Consider the following 22231-nt stretch of genomic DNA (forward strand, 5'->3'; position numbering starts at 1 on the left):
GTACAACTTCAGCGAGAGGTAATTACAGCTTCAGCAAGTAATACACTAGTGGCTGATCAGGCTGCAACCTTGTAGCAAGTTGTCTGTTTTAGTCAGAGCTGCTGACAAGCATTAGTGGTTCCAAGTCCAACTTTTTGACACTCGCCGAAAAGCTTAGCTTCGGGTCACTGCCTCTTGGTCAGCTAATGAAACGAGTGGGTCTGTTTTTGGCAAATACATTAACTTGACTTGGGCATAATTCAGTGGCTACAATTACCTCAACCATTTTTTCCTCCAGTGTTATCTTAGAAACATGACCAGAACAGCTAGTCATTCCAGTCCTGTTTATAACTAAACTAGACACATTTTACAATACAGTCAAACCTCGGTTGTCGAACGTAATCCGTTCCGGAAGCCCGTTCGGCTTCTGAAACGTTCGACAACCGAGGCGCGGTTTCCGATTGGTTGAAGGAGCTTCCTGCACTCAAGCAGTAGCCGCATCAGACATTCAAATTCTGAAAAACATTAGAAAACCGGAACATTACTGAAAAACGTTAGAAAACCGGAACATTACTTCCGGGTTTTTGGCGTTCGGGAGCCGAAACGTTCCAAAACGGAGCCAAGGTTTGACTGTAACTACAAACTCAGAATCACTCCTTCAAAGCTTCAACCTGTTACTAGATTTCTTATGTCTCTGCACAAACCACACCAAATGAAAAAAGCTGTGATCCACACTTTTACTTTACCTTTTTTTTACTTAGGCAAAGAAGGCATTCATTTTTTCATATTAATTCAGAAAATAATTGCAAAGTATACGGGAAGTATATCTATTCAATTTCTTAGAAACTGGAAGGAAGCTTGGGGAGAGGTTTTCAGCACTTGGGAAGAGGAACATAATGGAAAGGTTCATAAATCATTCCTGGCTTCATAATACATGGTTTATGAAGCTGGCAATGAGAATCAGGCAGGGCCAGGTACTCCTCACTCTTCATTCCTCTCCCATTACACACCAACTTCAGTGTGAAGATCCTGTTTTGTATTATATGTCAGCTAACAAACTAGGAAAATAAACCAGAATTATGTTCTATCACCATCCTTATGCCTCTCAACTATGGTGCAGGATTAACTACAATAATATGGTGGCAGCAGGACCAGAGGAGCACCACCTCTCTGAGACCTCTGGGTATAGGGCAGTATATAAATTCTAAAAAATAAAAAATAATAAAATAAAATAAAAATGTGGTCATGATCCTCTTGGCACATACATGGATGCTCCCCAAAAGTCATGGTTTAGCTTAGCGTTTCATCTTAACAGGGTCCCCTCCACAGTCTCAAATATCTAAACACTGGCAAAAAAAATACTGGTTTTAACTAGCAGGGCAATCCTTGTGATCTTATTGTAAAACAAATACCCAATAATAGTAAAATATTACTCAATGTCTAGCCTGGAGAAAAAGGAAGGTATTGAAACCAATTACACCCTCAGCCCAATTTTCTGGAGTTTCTAGTTTTGATTTTGTAGTGTATATTTCTAGTTATCATAACACTGATGTCATCTGTACTCAGTAGCGGAGGAACTGGTGTCATGATAACTTAATCTGCATTACAACAGCTCACTGAAAAGGAAGAAGAAAACAATGTCGATTTAGATCGCATCTGATGTGAATTACTCAGAGCTAAAGGGCACAAGGTACGGTAATTTTCCTTTTTGGAAATTCAAAGAATTCTTCCACTTATTGTTCGTGATAGCTCTGCAGATGGCTGCTGCACAGCTGGGGAAGGTTAGGTACTTGCCAAACATACAAGTTGAGGGGGGTGGAAGTGTGATGGTGCCAGTTTTGCTAAAATGATAAAAAGGAGGGGGCGGTCCTTTTAAAAACTGGTCTTGTGACTACAGGTTTGTTCTCCGTAAGAGATTTAAAAGCAGCCAGAATCAAAGACTGCAGTGATCTGTTGTTCCAATGTGAGAAAATGGAGCACACTAGCAATATTCATTTGTGAAACAAAATTTCATGCTTTATGTTGATCATCACTGTGAAGCAGCACACCATGGAATACCAGTCACTGGGGAACAACAGCAGGAGGGGCTATTGCCCTCATACTCTGCTTGTGGGCTTCTTGGAGGCATCTGCTTGGATGCTGGGGAAAACAGAATGCTGGACTGGATGAGCCATTGGTCTGACCCAGCAGGACTCTTGTGTTCTTAGAAGGAGCATCAGAGGATAAACTATAGCAGTGAGTTTGCCAGATCGTTAAAACAGGAGAAAGGGAATTGGATTCAATTATGTTTCAATGTGGGTGGTGCTGTGGTCTAAACCACAGAGCCTCTTGGGCTTGCCGATCAGAAGGTCAGCGGTTCGAATCCCCGCAATGGGGTGAGTTCCTGTTGCTCAGTCCCTGCTTCTGCCCACCTAGCAGTTCGAAAGCACGTCAAAGTGCAAGTAGATAAATAGGTACCGCTCCAGTGGGAAGGTAAACAGCGTTTTGTGTGCTGCTCTGGTTCGCCAGAAGCGGCTTAGTCATGCTGGCCACATGACCCGGAAGCTGTACGCTGGCTCCCTCGGCCAGTAAAGTGAGATGAGCGCCGCAACCCCAGAGTCGTCCACGACTGGACCTAACAGTCAGGGGTACCTCTACCTTTACGTTTCAAAGGTAACTTGCTAAAATAAGGTTGATTCAAAATATTTTCCAAAACCCTTAAAGGGAGGCCTGACTTGAACTCTTCAGTAGAGAGCATCAATGCTTTATGAAGATCTGATATTTTGATAATTGGCAAAAACTGCCTCAAACCACCACAGGCTCTCAAACTGCATGGAGTCACAGGCATAGCGTCACATAATTTAATTTCCCTGGCTGAGTTTGATCAGTATACTACCCAATGGCGGACATTTACGTTATCTAGCACATTGTAAAGCGTACAATATCTTTTCCCAGCTGGTATCTATTTTTCTAGACAGGATCAACCACAATGACAAGTTCAGAAAACTCAGTCTAAGTGGAAATCAAGTTAACATAGTTATATCCTCTTGTGCCATCCATTTTAAAGTTTGGAGAAAACAAAAAATGAGTTCTGCATGAAATCCTGACCATCCCCATCCCCATAGCGAGAGAGGAAAAGAGATCAATAAAAGATTTACATTGTTGACAATGGAGAACAAAATTTTAAAGATCTACAAGGCATCAATGATCTATTTAGAAGGATGGCAAGGTATCAAGGAAGTATTTCAAAAGAGAAGGGAAACATCCACAGTAAGAGGAAGAATCACAGGCATAATAGCAACAGCCAAGGAGAGAAGGAAATACTAAAATAAAACAATGATATAAATTGTAGGGTTTGGGGTTGTTGTTTTATTAAGCATAGCATTGTTTATACTCACTTGTGCAAAACAAATTCCACTTACTAAACAAATAAAGGAGAGTACTGCCTGGATTGCAAGGGCCTTTCCCATTCATTTAATATCCACTTCCTGCAATGTCTGAATTACAGGGTAACATTAAGTTATTTCTTCATCCAAAAAAAGTGTTTTATCAGTTAATTGCTTGCTTAGAGCATTGTGAGAAATTCAAGTACTGTTAAGAGATATGACATAGTCATTAATCTTATTTCAATGCCAAGAAGTTGGGTGAAGGTATCTAAACAGGAGTCAGTTTGACCGGTTTTGTGTTTGATTGAAAGCAAGGAAAAATGGTTTCATTATGTGATCTGGATGTCAGCCTGCTGATTCTTGCCTACATAAATATTATCATTTTCAGACTCATTTATAAACACTTATTCAAGGTATTCAATGTTGCATCATGGCAACTCTTCTGTCAGAGCAAACTTTTCAGCTTGCCAGGTAGAATGATCCCCCTTTCCTTCTCATCTAAGTCCATTATTTCAGTGGGTCTACCCTCTTAGTTGGAGATCACATCTAGTTTAGATTCTGAGGCCTGAGATGGTAAACCTTGGTCTGAGCTGTGTCAGACTTCAGGCTAGGGGGCTCACATAGTTGAATGCTCCTCCACACACACATATAAAACCTTCTGTACAGAAAATGAGGTGTCAGGAAGGTGGGCCACAGCTAGGTTTCCTATCCAATAGAATGTGAAAATATTTTCTTTTGTATGGAAAACCATACATTCATATGAGCCCTAGCCTGCAACAGTGCAACTTATACACAGGTTTACCATATCAAACAGAAATAAGACAGAGGGTGTTACTATCTGTCTTTAGCTGCATTCCTTCTGGAGAATAAATCACTGAGGCACCACAAGAACTGTTAGTGCAAAGGATGATTAAAATAAAATTAGAAGGACTGAACTGGCAGATGGTGGTAGAAGAAACTGTCAAGAAAATATTGTGCTTCTGGTTGACCCCAAGGCATTTCATCAAAGGAGAACCGACTATGGTGCTGCTATTAATCTAAACTTGTGAAAAAGGACAAATCATGTGGATATATTGTCATCTAGAAATTAATGCACAGAGAGGGAGCGAAATCACGCATGCACCTTCCATGCCTTGCTCAAGCCTGTTCACAAGGCTTAAATGTTGGGAAGAAGGCTAGTGGGCTCAATCTTGCTCCTCCATGCTTTGTTTCTACACTGCATAAACAACTAACATAGCTAAATTTATACAAATACTGCACAAATTGGGACTCTGGGAGATAAGGGCAGAATCATACCCATTTGCACAGGGCACACGAATATATATACATATATCATCTTTCACTAGGCGATCTGAAGATAGGTTTACAATAAGTAAAGGTAAAGGTACCCCTGCCCGTACGGGCCAGTCTTGACAGACTCTAGGGTTGTGCGCTCATCTTACTCTAGAGGCCGGGAGCCAGCACTGTCCGCAGACACTTCTGGGTCACGTGGCCAGCGTGACGAAGCTGCTCTGGCAAACTGGCACCAGAGCAGCACACGGAACGCCGTTTACCTTCCCGCTATAAAGCGGTACCTATTTATCTACTTGCACTTAAGGGTGCTTTCGAACTGCTAGGTGGGCAGGAGCTGGGACCGAACGACGGGAGCTCACCCCGCCGCGGGGATTCGAACCGCCAACCATGCGATCAGCAAGTCCTTGGCGCTGAGTAGATAACAATGAATAATTGCATTTTTCTTTTGAAATACCAGGCAAATAGTGCTAACATTCATACTTAAACAGGATACATTTGAACAAAGATTCTTATTCAGTTCCACCACTCATAACAAAGGACAAAAAGTGTCATAGTGTAAGTCCCCTATTTCCTGTTTTCTCCCACCTAAAATAAAGTATAGTTGGATGCCTCCAATGCAAATTAGGGGTGTGGGTGGGTGTGGGTGTGTTCTGTGGTTGTTATGACCATGATGGTCACAACAGCAATAATAGCAACAATAAATAAACTACAATGTGAATTAGGTGAACTAACAGAAGTTACGTATATGCATTAATGTCAAGCAAACAGCTGCCTCACTCCTGGAAATCTGCAATCCTAGTTGAGTGATAGCTGTTATGCTTGAAGCAATTAGTATATGTGCATCATTCTACTGACATAAGCATGATGTTCTCATATTGTTCACACATGGCTATTTACATACTGTTACGAGAAAATAGCTGTGTAAAGGTGGAACTGAACACACCAGCTGGGTAAGGGAATTGAGAAGGAAGGAGAGACTGATTGTTAGCAGCACAAACTTTCAAAATATCCTTAGGCAAACCAATTCCAACCAGAAAGGGCTCATCCCTTGAGTAATGCCTAGAATTCAGGGCCTGCCCTCTTTTACTAGCACAGACAGGAAACGATGTCTGCTTTTTGCAAGCAGTTCATAAGTTCATCTGCACTATTTGCTTCCAGTTGCAGCTGGTGAGGCAGACATTGTCACTACTGCAGTAACTGTGAAGACAAGTTTCCCAAGGTGAAGATGGAAGAAGGGAGCAGCTGAGTCATGAATTCATGGGACAGTTAGGGAGCAAAATACAGGCCAGACAGTCATGCATGCATAAACAGTCATGGGAATTACATGGTAATCCCTAATAAACAATTTCTTGGGAAGGTGCAAGGAACACCAGACATCAAAATCCTTACAAAGGACCTAAGCAGAATACATTAAACAAACAAAATGTCATAATGCAGTAGAGCTGCCTCCCCCAACCCGGTGTCCTCCAGATGTTTTGGTCTCTAAATCCCATCTGTCCCAGCTAGCATGGCCAATAGTCAGGGATGATGGGGTTTGTAGTTCAAGACATCTGGAGGGCTCCAGGTTGGGGAAGACTGCAGTACAGGCTGCTACCAGAACGAGATAGTCTTTTATTTTACAATTTGTGGTTCTATCTCCCTTTGATACTGAAATGATATACAGCATCTCTTCATTAATGCATATGGTATACTCTCTCACTCCACCCACCAAGAGAGAGAGAGAGAAAGAAAATCTCACTTTGACCAAGAAAACTTGGTCAACTTTGTCACACTTTGACAACTTGGGGAAAATCCTCCCCAAACTGCTTCAGATCTTGGAACTCTTAGTTTAGCATCTCCTTCCCACTCATTGTCTTACCGAATTGCTTTCTTTACTCCCACAAATATGCATTTGCCATAGCCAACTGTTTTGCACTATTGGCCCATTCCTTATTTTCTATGCATCTCAATAAGATTTAACCATCATGTCCCATAATCACTCTGCTGCTGTTCACAGAGATGTGTCCTACCCCATCTTAACCTCTGAGCTGTGTTCACATGTGGGCATTCATGTGGACGAGGGTCACTGTTTCCATGTATACATATAAGGACTTTCAATTTTGTGCTTCTGAAATCTCCCAGTAACTTTACTCCGCAGTACTGTACTATGCAGTGGTTTATGGGACATATTTGTTGTTGTCTCCTCCCCTCAATTAGTACCTCCCTACCCAATGTAGGTTCCAGAAACCTTAAGGTCTATGGTGGGGACATGCACAGATATTTATTTAGCTGTGCAGACACCTTTATTTTATTTTTTATTTTTACAATATCCCAGATATGCAGCAAAGAGCAATCAAAAAGTGTGTGTGTCACTCCAAGCTAGACAATTTGCAGTCTCATGAAAATGCTGCCGCTTCCTTTCCCACCTCTTGTCCTGCCTCCTACCCCTGCAAGGGCACATTCTATTTTTAATACAGCTCTTTGAGCTCTTTGGGCAAGAGCAGTTCTGCACCGAAGAGCTGTTTTAAAGATACTGTAAATGTGCCTTCAGCAACAACTTGTGAAAAAGGGCAGGCTGCATCCTTTCCTTTGGGCTGATGGAAACAAAATGGAAGTAGGTTATGTGGCAAAAGATGGGATCCGGCAAAATGCCACCCACCACACAGCTCAAAACTCACACAACACCCTTCAGTGTACCATCATTTGGGTAACATGCAGTTTTATAATGGATTTGCTTCCCTTATCAGATTATCTGCAGATTGGGAAAAACTAAATTTAGCTGAGAGAAAGACTGGACTGCCACCTGGGATGAGGAAGATGTCATATGGAAACAGCAAAAGGAGACACACACAAGCAACTTCAAATCCACACTAAACTCCAGCTTGGATGAGCCCCTTGGTCCATGCCAAGTGGAGCGCTTGTCAAAGCTTTCTTGTGAACTGAAGCTGCCTGGCATTTCCTTGCCCACCTTATAAAACCAGGCTGCCTGCCTTTCATTCTTTCCTGTTCTTTCTGAGAAAAAGGACACTGCACAAAGAAGCCTCAATAACAAACCTAGCAAATAAGTAAGATAACTTAATCAAAGCACCAGACCATGCCTTTGAGGAGAACCAACACTGAAGATCCAGAGTCAGGATGGTGATGGAGCCTGCTAGTGTGCCTGCAAGTACCACCTATGGTGCCCATAAGATGTCTCATTAAACATTCTCTCAAAAATCTACAATTCCCAAGAAACTGTTTTCTGTTCCTGCTTGGGCTGCCTCTCCTACATTGAGCATGCCGTATTAAACCTGCCTGCATTTAACTGGATGCCCACTCTCCCATCAGTTCTGAATAGAGGAGAGGTGCAAAATGCTTCTCTATGTGGGAAACCATAGCAATGACTGATTTAGGTGCCACACACCCCATGTGGTGGCTGATGGGGGAAAGACTCACAGCATTTCATGGTCTTGTCTGTTTTTCTGCCCTTTTAGATGTGGAAGCAATTATGCAACATCACTGTGGCAGCCGTTTTGTGGTATACCACACCCCAGAGAAAGTATTTTATGACTGTTGTCTATGACATACTCTCAAATTTCCAGATGTGTCCACTGGCTCCAAAAGATTGGCAACCCCCCCGTGCAGTGGTGAGAGAGTTAGATTGAGTTGGTCAGAACCAGGTCCAAATCCACACTTTGCCATGAAGTTCCCCAGGGAACCTTGGGCCAGTCATTGTCTGTCAGCCTACCCTATGTCACATGATGAGAATGAGGAAGGGTGGTGCAGAACCAAGTATATCACCCTGAGATCCTCAGAGGAAGGGAAAGGCATAAATACCACCTGTGAACAAATACAAATGGTACTAGAATATGGAACTGCTGTATTGAACCTATGTAAGGTAAAGGGAAGTAAAGGGACCCCTGACCATTAGGTCCAGTCGTGACCGACTCTGGGGTTGTGGCGCTCATCTTGCTTTATTGGCCGAGGGAGCCAGCGTACAGCTTCCGGCTCATGTGGTCACCATGACTAAACCACTTCTGGCGAACCAGAGCAGCGCACGGAAACGCCATTTACCTTCCCGCCAGAGCGGTACCTATTTATCTACTTACACTTTGATGTGCTTTCAAACTGCTAGGTTGGCAGGAGCAGGGACCGAGCAATGGGAGCTCACCCTGTTGCGGGGATTCGAACCGCCGACCTTCTGATCGGCAAGTCCTAGGCTCTGTGGTTTAACCCACAGCACCACCTGCGTCCCTCTTGAACCTATGTACAGATGCGTAATTTCAGAGCATTTTAGGCACTTGCCTAAAATGTATGTATGTATGTATGTATGTATGTATGTATGTATACAATTCTGTCAGCAAAGAATGTATTTCAGAAACTCAGTGGTACTAAGTGACAATGACAATGTGTGGTACTAAGTGACAATGACAATGTTATCAGCCTAGTTACTCTGTGTATTGTTGAACTCTCTGCTCAGTTTCTAAGGAAGCACTTTATAGCAATATATTCATCACAGGCAGCATCTTTCCAAACAACTCCACCAACACTTAATTAAAAGAATTGTAAAACCCAACTCCAACTACTGCAAGTTAATAACAAGCTTGTGCACAAACAGTGAGATTTTATCAGATGGAGGCAAAATTTCACTGATCCATTTCTACCAATTCTACCTTTTCGTGTCACAAAAACTCTCATTTTTAATTATATGGGCAATAAACCACTGAACATTCCAATTATAAAAATACATATCTATTGAAAACATTTTTTTTTTCAGATAGGAGCCTAAATTATTGCAGAAAAATTGACAAAAGACTTTGAATGGGGCAGATACTGCATGTTAATTTTAATGTGTGTCTCTATGTACATTTCATGATATGGAGCAGTGAGGAGCCTAAATCATAATATGGATCAATTTATCTTTATCTTGAAAAGAGATTACTACTTTGGAACAATCCATGTTATTTTTCCATTAAACCCTCAGCTTGCTCATCATAATCAACCTCCATGGCTATATAAACACTATACATTTAAAGCACATTTCTCATCCAGAGAATCCTGGGAACTGTGGTGGACCCCTCACAGAGCTACAATTCTCAGCACCTTTAGCAAACTACAATTCCCAGAATTTTTGGAGTCTGTGTGTGTGTGTGTGTGTGTGTGTGTGTGTGTGTGTGTGTGCTTTATATGTATGATGTGTATGCAGTCTATGTTAACTAAAGTGAAAGCCATATTTGGGTAACAACCTATTTCAGAGAGATTAGTAGAGAAACAAGAGGCTTTAGGATGATGATCCTTCAAAGAATAATGGACTAAAATGAGCTGTATTGAAGAAGAGGCCAACTGTAAATATTATGATCCCAACAGAGACCAGTCAAAATCATCACCCCAACACTCTGCTTCATGAGGCAAATGCAACAATCTTTCTCTTACTATGTGCTTTTCCCTGGTACTTAGCAGAGGTGCAGTAAGCCTGCAAATGTCATGGCTGGAGGGAAACATGGAATAAAGTAATAAAGGCCAATTTAAACAAGCCAATTTGGAGTTTTGTAGGCCACAACTTCATTTATTACAGATATATTATGGTCTTGCCTTAGGCATTGGGTGTGTATCCTGAATCAACCAACCCAGTCTGCTGGTTGATTGTTCCTACAGGATTGATTCCAGGCTAAGGACTGTCCCATGACACACATCAAATAGAGGCGGTCCCTTCAGGACACTGCTGGTGAAGGGTTTGGGGACTGTCCACTGTCCACCCCTATTTAGATATTTGGACAGAGGAACCTCCACTGGATCCCTTTAACATGATACCCTAGTTCTTTGAAGCAGGAAATGAAGTAGGGGCTTCGGCCTACCCCTTATGCCTAGACTAAGGATGCAATACAATGTCTTATCCACCAACCAGCTGTGACAATTTCTATAAGGAGGCAAAACCCATAGACAGGACCAATTAATTTGAAGGCAAATTCCCCCCTAGCCCTGAATACAGTGACCAAATATATCCACAGCAAGGTCAAAGAATAGGCCCTACCTGCTTACCTTTGAGTGGGGTGCACAACCACATTATCAAGGGAGTGAAGGTGGGGAAGCCTGAAGCTGCTATAGAATCATAGAATCATAGAGTTGGAAGAGACCACAAGGGCCATCGAGTCCAACCCCCTGCCAAGCAGGAATCACCATCAGAGCACTCCTGACATATGGTTGTCAAGCCTCTGCTTAAAGACCTCCAAAGAAGGAGACTCCACCACACTCCTTGGCAGCAAATTCCACTGTCAAACAGCTCTTACTGTCAGGAAGTTCTTCCTAATGTTTAGGTGGAATCTTCTTTCTTGTAGTTTGGATCCATTGCTCCATGTCCGCTTCTCTGGAGCAGCAGAAAACAACCTTTCTCCCTCCTCTATGTGACATCCTTTTATATATTTGAACATGGCTATCATATCACCCCTTAACCTCCTCTTCTCCAGGCTAAACATGCCCAGCTCCCTTAGCCGTTCCTCATAAGGCATCGTTTCCAGGCCTTTGACCATTTTGGTTGCCCTCCTCTGGACACGTTCCAGTTTGTCACTGTCCTTCTTGAACTGTGGTGCCCAGAACTGGACACAGTACTCCAGGCGAGGTCTGACCAGAGCAGAATAAAGTGGCACTATTACTTCCCTTGATCTAGATGCTATACTCCTATTGATGCAGCCCAGAATTGCATTGGCTGTTTTAGCTGCCGCATCACACTGTTGGCTCATGTCTAGTTTGTGGTCAACCAAGACTCCTAGATCCTTTTCACATGTACTGCTCTCAAGCCAGGTGTCACCCATCTTGTATTTGTGCCTCTCATTTTTTTTGCCCAAGTGCAATACTTTACATTTCTCCCTGTTAAAATTCATCTTGTTTGTTTTGGCACAGTTCTCTAATCTGTCAAGGTCGTTTTGAAGTGTGATCCTGTCCTCTGGGGTGTTAGCCACCCCTCCCAGTTTATAGTTATAGCCCACTGGGAGGGTACCAGGTTGGAAGGAAAATGCCCTACACCAACCCCCAAACCTCTTCTACAGTGACTTCTGAACAGGAACAGATGTCATGTTTCCTAAATAAGATGCAAATTAAGTAAGCCTTAGGGACGAAGCAATTGCAGCCTTTTCGAAATTGTCGCAATAATCCTGGATATCAGGTAGTGACACACGGCTCTGTGTTAGTATATCACCATGGAGAGGCAGACAGAACTGTGTTCAACCTGTACTATATTCTGATGAACAATACAGTTGGACAATACAAAATAGTTGGTTTCTAAACCAACTTCCAAGTGAACAAGTACCCAGTTGTATGCCTCACAAAGATACTCCCGAAATCAGCATGTTGCCATGCTCTTGCCAAGTCTTCCATTAGCAACAGTGGAAGTGAGAACCAGTTTTGTTCCCCATAACTCAAGTCTGGGAATTCATCCAGGAAACATTAAAAGTTGGATACAGCTATCTTTGTTTGTCCCACACCAAAACTGTTAATGAGAAAAGTACACAGAACAGATCTCTTGCTAGCCAAATCAACAAACATATAAGACTGCTTGCTTATTTGTTCAACATCCCCTGTGAAGAATTTGTCTGATTTGGGCATAGCTGATACACTTTCGAAAGCAACAGTGGGGAGTTCTGCTGTGATCTGATTCAATCTGGAATGTGTGGGTTGGCAGAATTTTCACTTTTGTTATGAAGGAGGGAAGAACTAATAACGACACCTCCACACCAGAACTTGTTTAACTGTAGTGTGCCCATTAGCCATTGTTATCACACTAGGAAATAATGATTAATAGATGTTAACTTCTCCCCCCCACCCAAACTGTATGTGGGGGATGCTTGTGAGGAGAATAAAGATATGAAGAAATAATACCACTGATGTGTTTTGCTCTGCAGTTAAGAGACATGGTGTGGATTCATTAGTTCAGAGTTGTTCTGGAATACCTTGCTGCAATATTTTAGAATTTGGCAGTGTGCAGCCAGCAGCCAGGTTTTCAAAGACTGATCTGTAATCTGGAAACTCAGTTCCTTGTGATTTGAATTTCCCAATGCACACCTAAGAACACCATCCTTAAATGCTCTCAATCTTTATAGAAATCACATGCCCAAGGTGTGATTATATTTCACTACAACATACATTGACATTTAAGACAAAAACAGCACAGTTAGGCTGAAAATTTCAGTGATTTGCACATAACTGTCTCCTGCAATAGACCCAGAGGTTTGCCCAAGCCAGCGTGTCACTTCCAACACACAATGCCCAATGGTCAGGGATGGTGCATATTGTAGTCCCAGCAACATCTGGAGGACTACTGATTCCCTGCCCGTGTTAAAAATGTCTGTTATATCTAAAAACATTGCCAATTCCATACACACCGGCCCAGACATACACTCTCCAAAGTGCTATGAGGCATGTATTACTGCTCTTTAATTTTTCTCAAGCTTGGATTTTAATCTGAGGAGAAGAAAAATCTCAGCTCCCATCATCCAATACCCTAAATGCCTTCCCTCCTTTTCCTGCCATTCTGTCATCCCACTTACCAATAGCAACAGTTGTAGCAAGCCATGAAGAGAAGACTTTGCCCACCCTTCTCTTGAGCACCAGACTACAAGGCTTTGTACAGTCCCCTGCACTATAAAGTTTTCACAACATTGCAGGAGCACTTGATAAAAATTCAGAACCCTGGCATACTGCAAGGCCTTGCATGTCAACACACAGTAGAACACTGTGTACCATAAACTAGAGTAGGCATGGCCAAACTTGGCCCTCCAGATGTTTTGGGACTACAACTCCCATCACCCCTAGCTAACAGGACCAGTGGTCAGGGATGATGGGAATTGTAGTCCCAAAACATCCGGAGGGTCAAGTTTGGCCATGCCTGAACTAGAGAGTGTTGGAAGCCACCAACCAGATGGGCAGGGTATAAATAATAAAATTATTATTACTGTTTTCAAGTCACTCAGATCCCTCCTCAAATTGATCCGAAACTTTATTATTGGACATGTCCTTTTCCGTCATACTGATGTGTATAAACAATCTAATCATTAGGATAAAATTCAATTAGAAGTGGGTTAATCATTTGAATTATGCTTGCTACATAAATATACTAAAATGCACTGTGGGGCATTCCAGATTTGTTTCCAGGCTCAGATCTGAATGTCACCTTGGTTAGCACCAATCAACAAGAACATATTTCAGTTTTTGCAAGTGGAAATACTGCCTAGCTTAGGAGACCCAAGCTTGCTGCAACTTAACTGTCTGAGTTGCAAATTAACAATAATGTGAAATAAAATTCTGTTTCCACGGCCCACACCAAACATTAATATTTCCCCCCCTTGCAGATAATAAACTGGGGGAAATTGCCAGGTGAGCATAAGGCGGATGCTAAGTTGAAGCTCCTGTACCAAGCAAGCAACGATATTGTTATTAGCACATCCCACACATTATTTTGAAAAGCATATAATCGCTCCTCTTAATCACTCCTATTTAAAGACTTACATTCTGAAAGGCATGTTGGCTTTTGCTCCAATTCCTGCAACACATGGTATAGGAATATGCAAGCAACAGAGGGCAAAAGCTTAACCTAAATTAACCAGTTGCAACTCACAAGTGGTTTGGCAAACACTGGTCTATGCAACAATGTATATCTACCAAAACATACGCATGGAAACAAATCTCAACCAAAAAAACCCTCAACCACAGGCCCAGGTTTTCAGAAATTATTAAACTGAGTGAGATGTATAGCTTGTAAAATCAAATACAGTACAAATAAGCATAATTACAACTCTTGCTTTTTATTAAAGCATCACTGGAATTTTGAGATAATCTAATTTTTAAAGTTCATCCTTAGGTATTTGCCCCTAGCATTTTGATACTACCTTTATATAGTTCCAGTGGAAACTGCATTTTATTCTGACTGGAAATGATATAGCAATAGGTTTTTCTAAACCTTATCTGGGGGGAAAAGCCATTTAATAACATGTACCCAGTTTTGAGTTAATATCTTGGGCTGAAAATCTAAAATGGACCTACTTATGAATAAACCTCATTGAACATGCATGAGATCTTGCCTGCAAGTCTTAGCATTGTTCCACAGAAGAACCCAGCAACCCAGGTACTCAGGAGTTGGTTGTAGTAAACATTAGAGCACCTCATTGATGAAGTGGAATGCTATAAAGAGTATTTATTGTAATAAAAAACTGTATTACTGGGCTTTTCTTTTTTTACTTGTGTCACAATAGACAAAAGGGCATTTTTTTCTGATATACTACTTCAAGTAGCAAATGTTCTTTTGTTCTGTAGGGATCCTCCAATTCCACATCAGACATAATATTTCCTCTCCCTTTCATACCTCACATTCTTTATTATAAAGTACATCAATACAAGTAAAAAAGAACAAAGCCTTGTAGCGTGCACTGCTATTATGCTGAGTTGCTAAGCAACAAGTAGTCCATTTTGAGGCTAAATGAAGGACTGGTGAAGCTATGAGAATTGTAAATCTAGATGGGATCTGAAGATCAGTGAACCCAACGAACACACCCTTCCTACACAATGCCCCAAACACCTCCAGTGGGCTAATTGTTTTTTATATCGTGTTATCAGTGGGCATGGTCTTTCAAGAGTATAAGACAAGTTATCTGCAACTCAACAAAGGGGAGAGAGAGAAAAGAGTGAGCTTGTTTCAGTTCTAAATTTGCATTTGGTTACAGTAGGTAATGGTGGGTATTAAGGAATTATTACAAAGCCTTAATGGATACAGTAGGTTTGGAGGACATATTTGAAGGAAGCAAGAGAAGCGGTACCACGTGGATTTTCAGGGTTAAGACATCTTATTTAACCTATGCAGGTGCTCTTCACATGAAGCCTCTCTATTCTTAGTGTTTAAAAATGATATCTACAATATCTGTACTGCACTACTCTGTAAACTGAATGTGTACTAGACAAATGAAACAACTGAAAAACAATTTAGGCTGGGGGCTCTTACCACAATTAGCCCTTAATTGAACCCAGCTTGTACACCAAACAGCCCTGCTAAATTAGGGATGCACATGTTCAAACTACTTCAGTATTCACAGATGCCTCAAGTGATCTGCAAGTTTTACATCTTCCTTCACCATTGACACAGTCTTCACCAGCCCCCTCCAAAACTGAAATATTAATTTTAGTGATGTCAGTGTCACTGGTCTATTTCTTGTGCTAATATGGCACTCTCATTTATCACTGTAGGTGGTACTTACGTTTTATGTAATTACAAAACCTCTTGCCATTTAATGATTTATACTAAACTCTACATTACTTGACACATAGCAGTCTATAGTTCAGTGCTATTTTCTGACCTCCCTGAAAGAGTCTCTGATCAAAGCCCCTGCTTCATTCCTTCTAAATTATCTGTTTTTCCTAGGATCCCATTAAAGACATATTAATGCAGTTCAATTTAGCACTTTTTTCTGCTGGTGTTTTCACTAGTTGCTTGCTCTTATCGGTTAATGATAATAGCAATATATTTCACCGCATCTGTGTCCTTAGGAGCTGTTCCTTATGGGACAAAGAATATGTGGGATGAGTAATGGGACATTTTACTTACTGACATTACTGAATGAAGTGGTGAAAAGTGCACTGAAGGGCAATGAAGACTAGACTTAAAAAAAAATGCTCCAAGAAACCTCTCACCACCCCCAAAAGATGTCACAGCATAACTTGAAACATATTGCAGTGATTGAAAGATGTATAAAAAGGGGGGATATTTGGTCTACTGCGTCAGAGATAAATGTGCAGAAAGAGACAAATTTCCCTTGTGCTTTTCTCACCAAAGGTCTTAATTTTGCCTGTCCGTCAATCATGTTTTCTGTCTCCTGTGGATTTTGAGGAGAGAATAAGTCACGGGTTCCCAAAGTGAACAGGTGCCATCTCATGAACAGGTGCCATCTCAAAAAAGACAGAGGTGGCAGGTACAGTGCTGAAGGAAGATATACCTGGTATTTGAAGTAGCATCACAATCCTGGACTGGTGCATCCAGGTGAAATGGGACTGGCAGGGAGAAGGAATACAACTCAGGAGCATCAAGAGAGGATCTAGTATGTCCAGGCCATTATGGATTTGAGAACTGAAGATCTTGTGGGATGGTCCTTTGAGGGTGTTTCCCAGATACAAATGACAGACAGTTGCCTGAACAAGTGGAGTGAAGAGTGGAGGTTCTTCACTATCCCATTAGAGGACGGTCTCTCATATCCAGTGCTTTTTTTCTAAAAAAATGTTTAGGGGTACTCTCATTTCCCTACTCATATTGAAAAACTGTCCCTCAATGAGGTTCACAAAATGTTTAGGGGTATGTGTACCCCTGTGTACCCCCAGAAAAAAGCACTGCTCATATCAATGGACAGCTTGTACACTTGCCCTTTGTGATCAGTCCTGTGATAGATCACCTTCAGGCAAAATGGGAGCTCTGAGTCAGGTTACTAGGAAAACACTCAAAATGGTTGGGGAACAGTCTCCATTGGCAATATAGGACCTTCCAGCATCTTAATCTTTTCAGGAGCTGTTTGTTTGGATGTCACCTGACTATATAAACTTTCCACTGTTCATAATGCTTTTCCACAGCTCTGTTAAGATTACTAGAAGAATGTCTGGGATCCAGCAAAGTGAAACACCTGAAAGCCTATGGAAACAGGGCATGTGAACAAAAATGCTTTCTCGCCATATCTGGCAATGCTGCACATTTCATTTTATAATGATTAGTTAAAACCCAGTCTGATGTTGGGATGCTTTTGCCTAAGTGCACTGGATCCTATCATCAGAGCTGTCACTCATTTCTGCACGTGCACAATATGGGCGCTTCAGTCTAATTGCTCATTCTGTAAACCAGCTGCCCAATTTACATGCAGACAGATCCACACTGGATTCTAAAATGTCACAAATGCACACAGATGTGGTAAACACAAAGGCATATTAAATTGTCTAAAAATCATCAAGTTGGTTCATAAATTTTCTTCTTTTGTCCCTCTTAATGTCATATTAATCTCCATTATTTGTACTTGTAAGCTGTTAATGCTATTTTGGGCTCATTTATGTTTAACTCTCTCGTTTAAAGTTCTGTTTTGTGAAGATGTTTAAGATATGGAAAAGCTGTTTTCACAAATGTTTTAATCTGCCCTATAGATTTTACAAGTATCTTGTTTTAAGTTAGAGAAAGGCAATGTATACAGACTACATCTATGCAAGTTTAACACCACTCAAACACTGGGAACGTTATATTTCTGTCTTACCATCATTCTTGACAACTGAGCAACTCTGGTGAATGTTTTTAATAAGGTAAGAGGCACATAGTAGGCAGCCAGAATATAAACCCAAAGTTGTGCCATGTAATACTAAATTATAATTTAGCATCATGTCCAAGACAGGCCTTTGGAGTATCTGCATTCTGTTTTAAACCAATCACAGTTTGTTGTTTCATCTGAACTGAGAACTCTGGGTGGTTTAAAATATGGTTTATTGAAATAAGTCAGGATAAGCCACAGTTTAATCGTGGCTTGTTTCAATTAACCAAGTATACCATACTTTTGTAATCACTAATACAGCAATGTTACAAAAAAAATGTAACAAAAAATTAATCTTGTTAGCAGAGTAAATAGATCTAGCCTGACACAAAAGAGTATTTACATATATTAACTGCAATTATTATTTTTTAATTTCCAGAAACCCAGTAAGATAGATAAGGAGAGGGAAATCATGTTAACAGAAATATTCTCCATGACCCCCATAGTCATGAAAACTGGAGACTGCTTTTCCCTCCTGTTCCATAGAATAGAAAAGGAACAAGATGTGAAAAGGGAGCCGTCTACCTGTGCCAGTCCAATAAACAAACTACTCCCGCAGAGATCTCACAGTAATCTAACAGGATTGTCTAATATTCCTGGCATAGCAAACTCTAAATTAATTATGTACAGCTGGACATATTACTTTTTCAGTTACAAATTACTTATATGTTCAAAACAGATTTTTGAACACATTTGCAAAGGACAGAGAAGAAATAAACCCTATTGCCAAGATGATGTTGAAGCTAACAAAACAGTGGGAGTAGAATTTTTGTGGCCTATATTTTACTTCACACAGACATCAAATCACTATGGGTAGTGCCCAATTGTGGTATCCTGTTTCTACAATGGTCTTCCACTTGTGCAAATGGGGCTTCCCCTTACTCTCCTCTTCTTGCAGCACGCACCCCCCCCCCCACAAAATCTGCTATTGAGGGCAGGATATCCTCCAGATCAGATTTTGGGATCACATGGGGAGGGAGAAAAGATGGAAACTTCTGTTATCTGTTAGAGCAATGCTGGCTTTTGCCCTATGTGTAGCAAACTCCTTGGACTAAGAACTGCACTACAGAGAGGTAACAGGTTATTATTTTCTCCCTTTTTTTATAAGATCTGAATTTCTTTTAAGATTTGAGAGCACTTACCTGTTGGTAAAATTTGTACTCATTATTTAGAAAGATTCAGCAGTCATGTCTTTTCTTAATGAATAATTGTCTCTCAGAGTAATTGCAGAAAAACAGCACCATATCAGGAAGATCTTCAAAAGGTTGTTTCCTTAAAGCAAATCTAATCTGATGCACTTCAGTCTAAATAAACAGAATACCAATGCTATTCATTTGTTCATTAGAATTACCACATTTACTGGAAAGAACTGAGGAATATAAGAGGAAGTAGGACTGGGTTCACCCAGTTCATTAAAATCTGTTTTATGACACAGCTGGAGAAAAAAACTTTCCTGTGATTAAACTATGAAATCTCTGTGTTATCTCCAGATTGCAAACTTGCATATTTAGGTTTCCCTTGTGTGAGTCATTAAATGAAACCTTTGTGAAGCTGAAACTTATTTTTCTAGATTAAAAAAATATATGATGACTTCCACATAGGTATCAGAAAAGAAATTCAGTTCAGTTTGGATTTACAGTTTCCACACTTTCTGAAACAATATGTAAACCAAAACACATTCATTCTTCAGAATTTGCCTTTCTTTGAATTTGGCACTGCAGTTTTCCAGACAAATCATGTGTACAAAAATGAATTATATCCAGGAAAAATGTGTATTAAAATGCATATATTATTGAAAATAACATACAAAATGCACCGTATTAGGAAAAATGCTTTGGAAAAATGTGTACATTAGGCAAAATTGCAAAGAAAAATGTGCATATAGGTGAAAATCTGCACTAAAAGCTCATGAATTTTCTTGAGGGTGTTTTTTTAAAAAAATAAATAAATCACAAACTTATAAAATTGTGGAGAACTGAATTTAAGACTGAAAAAATGAGCGAGAGAAATCCAAATGGACAGATTTGCTCATCCCTGCTTACACACCCATCTGTACTAACAGGGCCTCAACTTGTCTCCTAGACACAGAGAAAATTGCCAATATTACCCAGACTTGTAGTGTTTCCAGTACAGTGTCTAGACTGGAAACATTGCAGTTTATAATTAATTGTAGTCCTGGCATAGCTCTGATTAGTAACTCATGTTTTACATATTCGGTATCCAAAATCATTTGTGATATCATTATGATATCCATTTTTTAAAAGTTAAATCTAAAACTGGCTTGCTTCTCACTTTTCAAGTAGATATTTGTTTTTACATATAAATAATAGTGTGATTCAGAGCTCATGACGAAACACATGTTCTTACTTGAACCATTTTATTTCATTTAAAGGAGTTTCAGTCTCATATTTATAATTTGTATATCTAGAGAGTTTGGTGCTAAAAAGGCCCGTGGGCTGTCCACAGGCTTAAGGTTCTACGACACCCATACCTGCCCCCAACCTCTGGAGGCACTAACTGAACCCTCAGCCAGGCCAAATAGATGAGGCATTTTTGCTGGTCTGGGTTGCTTTTGCAACTATTGAGGGCAGTTCTCAAGAGAAATGCTAAAAGCTGAATGGCTGGATGTTTTCAGCCAGTTAGCATCAATATATTTTGCTCCAGTTCCTAGCTATCTTTATATAGCTTTTACAAAAGTTCATAATGGTATATAAATCAAAACTAAATCAAAACTCGCCTGCTCTCTCTGCTTTTCAGCTCAACTTTTCTGTGTATTTTATTTTAGCATCAAACCTGCGTAGATGCCATTAATACAAAACCTAAGTATCAGTCCTGATTTGTTTTTCACAAACACCTGTTCTGCTGCCACAGTGTAACCAATGCATTTCAAGAGTGTGTCCTTATGGTTGTTAAGTAAGCAGTTAAAGCAATTAAGGCTCATTCAGTTTTAGAGCATTATAATTGAAAAATAATTCAAGAGAACCCATTACCAATACAGGGGTGGGAGGGGTGTACATGTACACACACACACACACGTTGCTGTGTGGAGTACCTCTATTCAGGGTTCCAGAGAAGCAGCTATGGCCTTGTCTAGGGAACTCCATTCCATTACTACTTCCTCTCCCCACCAAGAGCCAATCAGCATTCAGTGCCTATTGAGCATGCTCATGCTTCATTGAACTTCCCCAGGAGGGGAAGCTAAATATCTTGTTTCCCAAGTTGACCAATACATTTTCTCTGTGCACGAGGAGTGTTGATCCACAATACAATAATGAGTTTACTATCAGCGTATGGAACATCATATTATACAACATATCAAATGAGGTGACTTGAGCATGCTGCCATCTCAAATTTCTATCGGGACCAGATTAAAGGACTCAGATGCAGTTCCCACCACCTTAGCAGAAGCAACCGGTAGAATAGCATGGGTGAAGCTCTGTTGCTCTCCTGGCTTCCCAATTCCATAGATGGCTACTGCTGCTTACTGAGAGGGAGAGGAACAGGGAGATGACTGCAAGGTGGGGTGGTGAAGCCAATCCAATGCTACTGCTGTCATAAGCAGCAGCAACCCGCATTGCTGGGAAGCCAGGAGAGCAAGGCAAGGAATCACTGTGGGCTTATTTACAAGGCTGCCCACTGCCTCTGTCTTTTGCAGGGCATCAACCTTCCACATTTGCAGGGAGGTACTCAATTGCTTGGCTCCTCCGTAATGGTCATACTTAGGGCTTCTTATCTTGCCCTCTCTCATAACACTGTGGGGATGTCTGGAAAGCAGCTCCCTCTTTGTGCTTTGCTATGAATGTCCCCTTAGTTCATATTACAGACAAACAGAGGTATTGGGAAGAAACCCCACAGACTTCGCAAACATAAATTAGTATTGGCCTCCTAGGGCTCAAAAAACATAAAAGTTACTGCATAAACATTTCCTACCTCACATCCATCACAGGCAACAGGCATGGAAAACTGGGAGTTCAGCATCCATAAGTGGTCCTGAATTGAAAACAGTTAAAAGGGACAATGATTATTAAGGCACTTGGCATTTCAAAAAATTCATTCAATGTGTTTTTGTCTAAAATTCTTGTAGAGACAATCTGCTTGAAAAGGGGGGAGCAGTTTTTAGCAAATGCTCGAAAATTATACAATTCCTTCTATCACACAGAGCACAGATGGCCCACTTCTCATCTCTCAGCTGCTTTAGGCTTAATCACCCAGTATTCTCAGGTACTGGTTCATTTAAAAGCCACTCATACAAATTGAAAATTCAGAATTTAAGCTATTCCTTGCAGTTTTCTCTCCAGGCCATATAAAGGAGTACCTTTCACC

At 40.8% G+C, this 22231-nt stretch overlaps 1 protein-coding gene across 4 annotated transcripts in view; it reads right to left on the reverse strand.

Annotated features, from left to right (window-relative positions):
* The window catches only part of HTR4 (5-hydroxytryptamine receptor 4), a 158418-nt gene that overhangs the window by 69997 nt on the left and 66190 nt on the right, over window positions 1-22231 (reverse strand). For all 4 annotated transcript variants that reach the window (XM_053376554.1, XM_053376551.1, XM_053376553.1 and 1 more), the window contains exon 2: window positions 21839-21898. In XM_053376554.1, the coding sequence (XP_053232529.1) occupies window positions 21839-21849 (11 nt within the window). In that variant the 5' untranslated portion in view covers window positions 21850-21898. The remainder of the gene's footprint in view (window positions 1-21838; window positions 21899-22231) is intronic.

The sequence above is a fragment of the Podarcis raffonei genome, chromosome 2 (assembly GCF_027172205.1).
Source record: "Podarcis raffonei isolate rPodRaf1 chromosome 2, rPodRaf1.pri, whole genome shotgun sequence".
NCBI classification, from domain to species: Eukaryota; Metazoa; Chordata; class Lepidosauria; order Squamata; family Lacertidae; genus Podarcis; species Podarcis raffonei.